Genomic DNA, 11,236 nt, shown 5'->3' on the forward strand with positions numbered 1-11,236 from the left:
ACAGAGCAATTTGTCCTAAATTCCCAGCTGGAGAATAGCACGGGCCCAGTCGAATAGACCCACTGGGTCCCTCAAAGACAGCACTTCACATCTGAGTGAGGGTCCAACTGCCCTTCAACTGTGTTCCCCGCCTCTAGGAAGCAAGCAGCGCTCTAGGACGACCGCCTGCCACACTTCCTGGGAAACTCTAATGTGGACAAAGGGCCAAAGACCAACAAAGCTAATAGTTTTATGTTTTCAATGTGGAAATTCAAGTTCACTACCAACATCCCCCTTGTCATTCTGTGAGGTCAAAGAAACAGACTGCACTGCAGGTCCTGAGCACAGGGACAGTGACGGTCAGTCTGCACGTCCACTCTTAGGACACGGTGGTGCTCAGTAGGTGCCCATTACTTCTGAACATGGGCTGAGGCATGGAGCAACTTGTCCAGGGTCTAGGCCTCCTGGCTGCTAGCCAAGAGTCTGCCAACAGTATCTGGTTCTTTTCACTTTCCAGCACTCGGCTTTAGAGTGGACTGGGGATTAATCTTCTCCCTGTTAACAGACATCAAAGACAGAAGAGGCCCAGTTCCTGGCATTTTTGTACACAGATTTCTCATAGATTTATTTCTGTGTCATGTTATATATAGACCTATTCATATATACCTTTTTTTAAATATACAATCTATATTCCCTTCCCCACCAAAATCACAAGAAGAGATCTAAATCCTTCCAGGATTTCCAATGGGTCTCCTAAGATGATTAGCTAACAAAGAAACATTTCTTCACATCTCAAAAATAGCAGTTCTCAGGCTCTGGGCCCACTGAAGCAGCAGTGTTCCCAGGCTCAAGAAGATGAGAAAGGACAAGAAACAGCTGTAGTGTGATGGGATTCTGGGGTCAAAGTGTCCAGTGACTCCCAGAATGGCAGACTGGCTCCAGAACTCTAAGGCTGGGATGAAGGTGGAGGAAACCCTTCCCCATGGCTTTGCAGATGCAGCCCAATAGGCACGGGGAAGGAGGAGGAACTGCAGGCTAAGCATGCAGGGTAGGCGTGGTAGAGAACACCTGCGGGTGGGGACAAGCCAGCACCCTCCAGAGGACTGCCAACCTGCTCAAGGACATGGGTAATGGGCAGAAACGGAGCTGAGTGAAGAAGGATGGGCGCAAGCGTGGCGGGGGAGAGGCAATGGAACACATAACAAGTACCAACAGAACGGGACCGGTACTAGCCTTCTCCCTACAGAGGGTGTGGCTTATGCTTGGGGGTGGAGGAGATGAAAAGTCATGAGCTAGGGTTATCAGCTGGCCAGGGGCACAGGAAGGCTCTCTGAGGACTCCTAAGGGGCAGGCAGGTAGGCAGCTGGGACCCCACATTCCCAGGGAAGAAACAAGTCCTTTCAGTTCGACTTGGACCAAATCTTGGCGCTCCCTCGGAGTCTGGCAAGGGGAAGAGAGAGAGAGGGGATGCAAGGGGTCTCCTACTTCCTGGAGGTCACCCCCATTCCCGACCCCATGCAAATGACTAGAGCAGGTGGAGGAGCCGGGCTGACGTCCCTGAGGTAAAAGTGGGGTAACCCAGACACAAGCGGCTCCCGCACGGGCTCACCCCTTGCCCTTTGAGGCTTTCTTGCTGGGCTGGCGCTGGTTGGTGCCAGGAGCTGGTTCTCTCAGCTCTGTCAGGTGTTGCTCGGGATCCTGAGAAGTGGCTGCAGCAGCTGCTGCTGTTGTGACTTTAATGGTTTTTTTAAGGTTGGCAACCTATCAGGAGGAAAGGAATGGGGGCTAGCAAAGAAGGTTCCAGAACCTGACAGGTCCTGATTAGATGCTCAATTTGCCTCAGCCACACCCCTCCCCAGGCCAGGAGCCCAGGCTGGGGAGCTATACTTGAGCCTGTTCCCTGCCTGCTTACTTCACTCTCGATCTGCTGCTTCAGGCCCAGCTGCTGCTCCTTGTGCTGGTTAGCACGGCTGACTTGCTCCTCGATGCCAGACAGCACAACCTCACAGCCTACACACCTGTGGGAGTCAGGGCAGGAGAAAGTGTCAGCAGAAGAGGGCTGTGGTCACAGACTCATTAAAAACAAACAAATTCAAGGGGCTGGAGAGATGGCTCAGTGGTTAAGAGCACTGGGCGCTCTTACAGAGGACCTGGGTTTGGTTCCCAGCCCCCACACGGTGGCTCGCAAATGCACATAACTCCAGTTTCAGGAGATCCGATGCCCTCTTCTGACCTCCGCAGGCTCCAGACACACACGCGGCAAACAGACACACATGCAGGCAAAACATCCATACACAGAAAAGTGAAAATATTAAATCAAAAAAACCTCCAACAACTAAAAAGCAAGCCTCCCAGCTAGACTCAAACCCCTTGCCTAAAGCTGGGAGCCCTCACCAGGGCACTTGGGAAGCAGCTAAAGAGTATTCTCATCAGCAAAAACAGTGGAGCAGGATCAGAAAGGGATAAGGAAGTAGTAGGGTGATACCAGCACCGTGAGTGGGGCTGGGGGTTGTTGGAGAAATGGCCCAGTGGTGGAGAACCAGTTTGATTCCCAGCACCTACACCAGGTGGCTTACAGCCACCAGCTCCAGGGGGATCAGACAGCTCTGGCCCGTGAGTGCCTGCACTCACCTGCACACCCACCCCTCTACCACATGCACACACATAACTGAAAATAATAAAAGTAAATTCTAACAGCAACAAAAAGATGACAGTGGGAACCACACAGAGAACAGGAGTGCCAGGCATGGTGGTGCACAATAGTGCAGCCTGGAATCTCAATACTGAGAAGTAGAGGCAGAAGGACTGAGTTCAAGGGCAGCCTGGAATACATAGTGAGATCACACTAAAGTTAGACAGGGATACAAAGGAAAGGGAAGAGACACCCATGACCCATGGTGTTATGCACCACGGTACTAAATTCAGCCTATGAGAGTGACAAGCCTCCCATTAAGAACCCTCAAGTGCACCACCCCCATTACCTTCCCCAATTACTAACAATCCTGCCTCTTTGTACCCAGTGTCCCCTTCAAGCCTGTTCCCTCAGAAGCCTCTGGAGAAAGTACTGGTCTCTCTCTCTCCCCTCTGGGGCTAACCCTCCGCAGCTCAGTCCTCGCTTTCTCCTGGTTGTATAAGGGAGAGGTCAAGGCCTGACGAGCTCTCACCACTCCTGCAGAGTTCGGGCAATGGCACTGAGGTCCTGGCGCTGGATGTCCCGCCCAATGCTGTAGTCAACCTCTAGCCGCTGATTGCGCTGGTCCAGAGAGCCACGAAGGACATCGGCATAGACAGCCTCAATCACAAGGTCTTCCAGTTGGCGCACATTCCGAAGGGCAAGGGCCTCCAGCAACACTGCATACGGGATACACTGGGTCCAGGGGTCAGACCGGGGTTTGTAGAGTTCAAAAGCAGAGAAGGACTTCCCATAATCCCATTCCCTCTTTTCCCTACTAACCAGTCCTACATGCCCTCCACTCTTTTTCGGGGGTGGGGGGTTCAGACAGGGTTTCTTCTGTGTAGTTTTGCACCTTTCCTGGAACTCACTTGGGAGCCCAGGCTGGCCTCGAACTCAGAGATCTGCCTGCGTCTGCCTCCCAAGTGCTGGGATTAAAGGTGTGCACTACCACTGCCCGGCATGCCCTCCACTCTTATCTCTAGACCATTTCCTAGAAAATATTAGTTCTAAAGCAAAACGTATTACCACCTCAAAAACATCATCAGGAAAGGACAACCTTTTTTTTCTCCCTTCTTTTCTTTTATGGTATTTGACCCAGGCTCTCATTCTATAGTTCAGGCTGGCTTGGAACTATGTAGTCCAGGCTAGACTGGATGATCTCACACTAACCCTTCTGCATCAGCCTCCCAAGTGCTGGGGTTAGACATGACACCAGACTCAAAAAAGACACTCTTAAAACACATGACAGATGCTCACCCCCCACAGCACAGCAAAAGAAATGGCATCTTCCTAGTGCCCTTTCTTTGGTAGTAGCTAAGGCTATTGTATTACATCAGCTTGACATCAGAAGATTATGGGAAGGGTCTGGAGTTACTCTATCCAACCCACGAGCTGGATTCCAGCAAAACACCAGGACTCAATTCCAATTAACACTGGGAGACTGAAGACTAGGGAGACATGACAGAATGTCACAAAAAGTGGTGCCCACAAGGGCCCAGACACCTCTGAAGTACACATATGTCTCATTTCAGCAACCAAGTCTGGTGCTTCACAGGAGAAGCCCAAAGCTGAGGTTTTGCTGGCCTGGAGTTCTGTATGGTGAATGGAACACGATGAGCATCTGTCCTAGTGGAATTTTGAGACCAGACACACAAGCTGGTCACTTAGAACTTCGGGTCCAAATGACCGCAGTAATGGAGTTCCAGTTCAGACGGAGACAGAGGGCGGTCAATGGCTCTCCAGGACAGACAGACTCCCAGGGACAAACAACAGGTAGGTGGCAGGACTGTCACTTACCTTGACTTTGGCAGCCAGGGTGACAACTGACAGATGTCGAAGCTTATTCTTCTGAGCCTCAGTGAGTGGGGGAAGATTTCTGGCTTCAGCTAGGGAAAGGGACAGAAGCCCAGTTTCTTATATGTTTTCTACACCGATTAGGCTGCCCAGGTTCATTTATGGCACCTAAGTAGGGCATCCCAGGAATGTCTTCCAAGTTCTCCAGAAACCCCCCTTCCCCTGGCTCCACAGCTCCACAGCTCCAGCCCTTATTTACCTAAGTAGTCAGCATAGGTCCCATAGGCAAACACTGTGAGCAGCCTGAAGGTGGACGCAAAGTCGCTTTCTGCCAACTGCGTAAGAACATAAGGGAAGTGACAGGGAGGAACTATTGAACCACCTTTTTGACCCCATCCCTCCCAACAGTACCTATCCTGGTCCACCAAGAGGCTTTCTCTACATCTCCGAACGTACAGTTTCTCTAAGGGCTCACTTCTACCTTTAGCCCTTTGTTACACTATAAATCAAATTCCTACTCTAAATCAGGGGTAAAAACATTTAGTGTTCAAGCTGGGTGGTGGCGCATGCCTTTAATCCCAGCACTCGGAGGCATACGCAGGCGGATCTCTGTGAGTTCCAGGCTAGCCTGGTCTATAAATCCAGTTCCAGGACAGCCAGGGCTACACAGAGAAACCCTGTCTGGAAAAAACCCAAAAAATATTCAGTGTTCAGAGTATCACATACACACACATTAGACATTGTAAATATGTAATTTTGGCCCTCAGAGGGCCTCTGTTTCAGATTGTCCTCAGTGAGGTGGTTTTATATCATCCACAAGTATTTCATATCACCACTCTCTCATCCTGGCATGTCATCCCTGCAGGTTCTCACCTAACAATGTCTTCTAACAAGGCTATAGACCCAGCATCGACTAGCCTACAAGGATGCAGCAGAACTGCGGCCCTTGAAGTAAACGCTTGCCAAATAATTGACTTATACATTTTATCCATTTATCTGATCTCTTTAACTGAATACAAGCTTCAAGGGCAAACCTGATGTCTTGTACTTTGCAGAATACTAAACACTGTCAGGCAGTTGGGAAATGTTTCTTCTACTTATCTTAAGGATATACTTTAGTTCACTGTAGATAAATCAGGAACGAAAGACAGCCAATTTTCTATGAACAGCAATCCAAAATACATTATACCCTCTGATTCAACCACAGGCCTTCTAAAAGGTGGCTCAGTTTAGACACACACTACTCTCAGGACACAGGCTGGTACCACAGCATTGGCAATCAATCCTTTGCTCTACACTTCCAGCTCGACTCAGCCATTTCTGTGAATGGCTCTTTGTTGTGTTCATAGCAGTTTGCCACTGTCTTCATTATCTACCTTAAATGAATTAGTATATGCAACATTTGGACACTTGAGGAGGTAACATAGCATAAGCTCATTCTTCCCATTTTTAGGAGACTTTAGACTTTCCTACAATTTTACTTCTGTAATTGTGAGGGCCAGTACTTTTTAGGTGTGTTTTCTTTTTTGGGTTTTTTTTTTTTTTTTTTTTTTTGCAGTTGTGAGAATTCAACCTATAGAGAGCCTTATATACTACAGACAAGGGCTTTCACTGAGCTACATCTCTACTCCTTTTTGAGATGGACTCTAAGCTGCCCAGGCTGGCCTAAAACTTCTGATCTCCCCTTGCCCTAGCATCCCACGTTCTGAAATGGAACCCAAAGCCCCATGAATGCTAGGCAAGTATTCTATCAACTGAGTTATGTTCTAGTTTCTCATAACCATTTTTAATAGAAAACTGAGCCTTTTAATAAGGTTTCTCTAATCAAGGTGATATGATTGTTTTTGAAGACAGTTTTTCTCTGTGTAGCCCTGGCTGTCCTTGAACTCAGAGCTCCACCTCACTCTGACTCCTGAGTGCTGGGATTACAGGGGTGCCCCTCCACCACCCGGCTGATGACAAGATCAGTAATAGGGATCACACTGGTGGACGAGCTAGAACTTACAAGTAGTATTCTGAATGCCATGCTCTTTTGCTTAAAAATTAAAAATCCAGCTGGGTGGCGGTGGTGGTACACATTTTTAATCTCAGCACTCGGGGGCAGAGGCAGGTAAATCTGTGAGTTCAAGGTCATCCTGGTCTACAAAGCAAGTTCCAGGATAGCCAGAGCTATTACACAAAGAAACACTGTCTTAGCCAGGCGGCAGCGGTGAAGCACCTTTAAATACCAGCACTCAGGAGGCAGAGGCAGGCGGATCTCTGTGAATTTGAGGCCAGCCTGGTCTACAAAGCGAGTTCCCGGAAAGGAAAGGCGCAAAGCTACAGAGAAACCCTGTCTTGAAAAACCAAAAAAAAAAAAGAAAGAAAGAAAAAGAAACAAACACTGTCTTGGAAAAAAAAGAAAATCCCTGCTTGTTTTGGCAGCACATATATGAAGAAGACCAGCATGGTCCCTCAGCAAAAACGATATAAATTTGTGAAGCATTCCACTTTTTTTTTTGTTGTTGTTGTTGTTGTTTTGAGACAGGGTTTCTCTGTGTAGCTTTGCGCCTTTCCTGGATCTCGCTTTGTAGACCAGGCTGGCCTCAAACTCACAGAGATCCGCCTGCTTCTGCCTCCCGGAGAGCTGGGATTAAAGGCGTGCGCCACCACCGCCCTGCTGCATTCCACGTTTTTAAATAAGAAAAAATTAAAATTCTGCACAAGGCATAGGCAGGAGGACTAGTCCAAGGCCAAGCCAGACGATGACTTCTACTAGGTAGTCTTCACAGTGAAACCCTGTCTCAAAAAGTGTGGAGAGGGAGGGGGCACTAAGTTTACAGACCCCCTTATCTCCAAAGAGAAAATGAAGACCTTTATTTGATTGACAATTAATTACCAGTGCCCTATTCACCAGAGTAGTCACTGGCTACAAAATGAGCCCCAAGGTTCTCTGTGGACTACCCTGGCAAGCAACCTACCTCTCTAACATTGGGCATATCCAGCAGTTCCCCAAACACGTAGACACCAGGGGCCTCCAGCACCTGATGGATGAGTGTGGCCAGCGCGGCCCCCTTGGCCGACTTGGCAAGGAGCAGGAACTGCTCCTGGTTCTGCCCCGTCACCTTTACCTCCGCGCTCATGGCTGCACCGAGGTGCGGGGCTCTGGTCTCGAGCTGTTTGGAGCTGCAAGGAAGAGGAACGTGAAGCTAAAGGTCCCTGGACACTGTCAGGCCAAGGGCAGGGAACTGCACTCAAGGGGCACTAAAGCCACTTCTGCAGTGAGAAATCGGGTCACCGGTTCCTCAAAGTCCGCCACATCCTGGCTGCCACGCCCACCCTCGCCCCCAGTCCAGGGCCTAACCCCAGGCCCCACCACGTGCACCCCATTGAGCTCTACTACAGAAGAGGTGGCGAGGGACGCGGTGGCACATGGTGTCCACCCCAACGACGACGCTCCCCCCCAGCTCTGAACTCGTGTCCTGCACGCGCCCGCAACCACGTGACCTCACCTCCACGCTCCTCACTCGAGGCTCCACCCCCCTCCCTTAAAGACGCAGCCCAGGGACGGCGGGTCCGCGCCCAAGGCCGGGTCGTACCCCGGGACAGAGTGCGGTCGCTACCTGGAAGCCTCGTCTTCCAGCGCACGGGGCGGGGCGGCCGCTCCGTCACCTCCGGCAGCTGCTCCCGGCCTTTCCTGCCACCTCCCGCAGGGTCGCTCTAGCCACCCGCTTCTATGGCCAGCTTCCGGCCGTACTTCCGCTCTCGGGAGGCGGGTTCTGGGCGGCTATGGGCCTGCTTCCGCTTCCCAGCGGCTGGAGACGGGAGAGCTTCCGCTCTGTTGATTAGGGTTTTGGATGCCCGAGCGGTGGGTGCGGGTGCGCAGGAATCCCAGGTCGGGGGAGCTCCTGGGTCGCCGGGTAGCCCGGGAGCTGCAGGAGCGGAGCGGAGAGCAGAGGGCGGCACAGAGGTGCTACGGCGACTTGAGATTCAGTGGCAGGCGAGAAGACGCCGAAAGGAAAAGATGGGGAGAGAGGAAGGAAATGTGACGAAGTTGGCGGTAGACTTGGTTTGGGTAGTTCAGCCACTCATGATTTTACGGAGAAGAGTTTTAAAACGTGTAGGACATCGCTTCTCGGCCTTTTGGCTGAGATCAGGTGTAAAACGTATAGGAGCCGGGAGTGGTGGCACATGGCTCCTCATCTTGCGTTTGCAAGGTAGAGGCAGGAGGATCAGGAGTTCAAAACCAGCTCCAGCTGCACAGCAAGTTCCAGCCTAGTCTCAAAAGGAAACAAAATAACACCCCAAATGGTAAAGGATGGGGGAGTGTATTGTAAGTGGAACGAAGGCAGTTGAGGAAATTTAAAAAGAAAAGGATTTAGCTGGACACTTGTAATCCCAGCTAAATAGTAATAATTTATTACTGAGGCTGAGGCAGGAGGATTGCTTTGAATTCGAGGCTAGCCTGAGCTGCAGTGTGAGAAACCCTGTATAAAGAAACTAAATCTCGGGGTGGTGGTGCACACCTTTAATCCCACCACTTGGATTCCTGAGTTACAGGCCAGCATCTTCTTCTACATGGGGATTCCAGGATAGCCAAGACTACTACACAGGAGAGCATGTCTCAAAGCACAGCAAAGCAGGCAAATAAACACAAATCCTCCCAGAAACCCTTTACGGTAAAGTAAAGCCAGATGGACTGGTACATATCTGTAATCCCATCAAACAGGCTGAGGCACAAGAATAGAAAGCGCATGGGGAGAGAGACAGGCCTAGAGGTGTGAGCTTCCTAAGTAACCTGGGAGAGGAAGACACACAGTCCCCAAGTGCATGCTTATCTGGTTCCATCGCTTCCCTAAAGAAAGCCAGGCATAGTGGGATATGCTTTAATCTAGCACTTGGGAGGCTAAAACAGGAAGGTCTTAGGTTCAGAGGTAATCTGGGCTACAGGGGTTCCAGGCCAGTGTGAGTTATACTGAGGTGAGAGTGTTGGGGAGAGAGAGAAAAGGATTAGGAAAGAGGGCAACAAGGAAGGAGAAATGAGAAGGAATCTGAGATCTAGTATCGATTTGCCTTAAACCACCTGGCCTACTCGGCTTTCTAGTGCCATAAAACACTGTCCAAAAACAACTTGAGAAGGAAAGAGTTTATTTGGCTTTCATGTCCTGATCACAGTCCATCTTGAAGGGAAGTCAGGGTAGGAACTTAGTGGAGGACATGAGGAATGCTGCTTGTTCTCCAGGCTCCCATTCAACACCGTCCTTACACCTTCCAGGACTACTTGCCCAATGGTGGTATCACCCACAATGGGCTGGGCCCTGCCACATACATCATTAATCAGGAAAATAACCCCAGGGCTAGAGAGGTGACTCAGCATTTAAGAACACGTGTTGCCCTTGCAGAGGACCTAGGTTTGATTCCCAGCTCCTACAGTCATTTTTTAGCTCTAGTTTCAGGGAATTGAATGGGCCATGAGGCACCAGGCATGCATGTGGTGTACATCCATACATGCTGGAAAACGAAATACATAAAGTCAGTCGTTCTTTGTTTGTGTTTCTTTTCAAGACAGGGTTTCTCTGTGTAGCCCTGGCTCTGCAGACCAGGCTGGCCCCAAACTTACAGAAACCTGCCTGCCTCTGCCTCTGCCTCCCAAGTGCCGGGATTAAAGGGAAGTAAAGGGAATAAATAGTTTTTTAAAAGAACTCCACAGATTCATCTACAGACAACATAATGGGGCCATCCTGGAACTCACTAATGTAGAGTGGGCTATCCTCTAACTCACAGAGCTCCACCTGCCTCTGCCTCCCTAGTGCTGGAGTTCAAGTTGTATAACACTACACCTGGGTTTTGTAAAGTCTTTAAACAACGATTGTGATAGCTAGAGACAGAAGCTGTAAAATGAACTGGAGACTACTTCAAGTGTCGGGGAACAACAAAGCTGATGAGGACCAAGCAGAAGCAGTAAACATGAGGCGCAGGACTCTGAGTGGAAAGGTCCTGTGAACATTATTTGCAAGTGGATTAGATGCAAGGTATGAAGGGAAAAATATAAGAACAATATCGTAGGGGCTGCAGAGATGGCTAAGTGGTTAAGAGCACTTGGTGTTCTTGCAGAGTGTTCCTGGGTTCTGTTTCCAGCACCCACACGATGGCTTAGCTGTAACTCCAGTTCCAGAGGGTTTCGATGCCTCATCTGGCTTCCATGGGCACCTCATGCATGTGATGTACATACACACATGCAGACGAAATACTCATACACATAACAATTTTTAAATTTTTTTCAAGACAGGGTTTCTCTGTATAGCCTTGGCTGTCCTGGAACTCGCTCTGCAGACCAAGCTGGCCTCCAACTCATAAAAAAAATTTTTTTAAATCCTTTTTTGTTGTTTTTTTCAAGACAGGGTTTCCCTGTGTAACAGCCCTGGCAATCCAGGAACTCACTTGGTAGACCAGGCTGGCCTAAATCTCATAGATTAGTTTGCCTCTGCCTCGAAGTTCTGGGATTAAAAGCACGCACCACCACACCTAAAATCTTAATAGGCAATGACATTACAGCCAGTAATTACACCTATAATCCCAAGAGTTGGGAGGCTGAAGTAGGATTACAAGTTCAAGGCCAGCCTGGGCTACATATAATAAGACACTTTCTCAAGGAAAAAAAATCCAAAATAATAACATAAAGGCAAGTTGTACAAAAGTTTTAAACCATGCATTATGGTCTGGAGAGGTGACAGGGCTGACAACTAAAAAGAATGCAGAGCACTTAAATTTTCTAAAAATATTTCCAGAAGGCTGGGTGGTGGTGGCACA

General features: G+C 49.3%; 1 protein-coding gene across 6 annotated transcripts; it reads right to left on the bottom strand.

Annotated features, from left to right (window-relative positions):
• Positions 1-215: 215 nt before the first annotated feature.
• Positions 216-8,176, bottom strand: Cops7a (COP9 signalosome subunit 7A). Of its 6 annotated transcripts, none has more exons than XM_036182575.1 (8): positions 8,050-8,176; positions 7,408-7,612; positions 4,707-4,782; positions 4,451-4,539; positions 3,144-3,346; positions 1,892-1,997; positions 1,589-1,740; positions 216-534 (listed from the first exon to the last, which is right to left on the bottom strand). In XM_036182575.1, the coding sequence occupies exons 2-8, from the start codon at positions 7,567-7,569 to the stop codon at positions 486-488; spliced, it is 837 nt and encodes a 278-aa protein (XP_036038468.1). In that variant the 5' UTR covers positions 7,570-7,612; positions 8,050-8,176; the 3' UTR covers positions 216-485. The 6 variants fall into 6 exon arrangements, with proteins under 6 accessions (XP_036038468.1, XP_036038469.1, XP_036038471.1 ...); XM_036182576.1 differs by having other exon boundaries at positions 8,026-8,176; XM_036182578.1 differs by having other exon boundaries at positions 7,939-8,176.
• Positions 8,177-11,236: the final 3,060 nt, after the last annotated feature.

Source organism: Onychomys torridus, chromosome 3 (assembly GCF_903995425.1).
Source record: "Onychomys torridus chromosome 3, mOncTor1.1, whole genome shotgun sequence".
Taxonomy (NCBI): Eukaryota; Metazoa; Chordata; class Mammalia; order Rodentia; family Cricetidae; genus Onychomys; species Onychomys torridus.

Bases quoted from the DNA above. Each gene is read 5' to 3' on its own strand.
- Cops7a (XM_036182575.1), bottom strand. From the start codon at position 7,569: ATGAGCGCGGAGGTAAAGGTGACGGGGCAGAACCAGGAGCAGTTCCTG. The intron at 4,540-4,706 runs GTAAATAAGGGC...CCCTTTCCCTAG, and splicing joins GACCTATGCTGACTACTTAG to CTGAAGCCAGAAATCTTCCC. The intron at 3,347-4,450 runs GTAAGTGACAGT...CCCTGGACCCAG, and splicing joins CCCTGGCTGCCAAAGTCAAG to TGTATCCCGTATGCAGTGTT.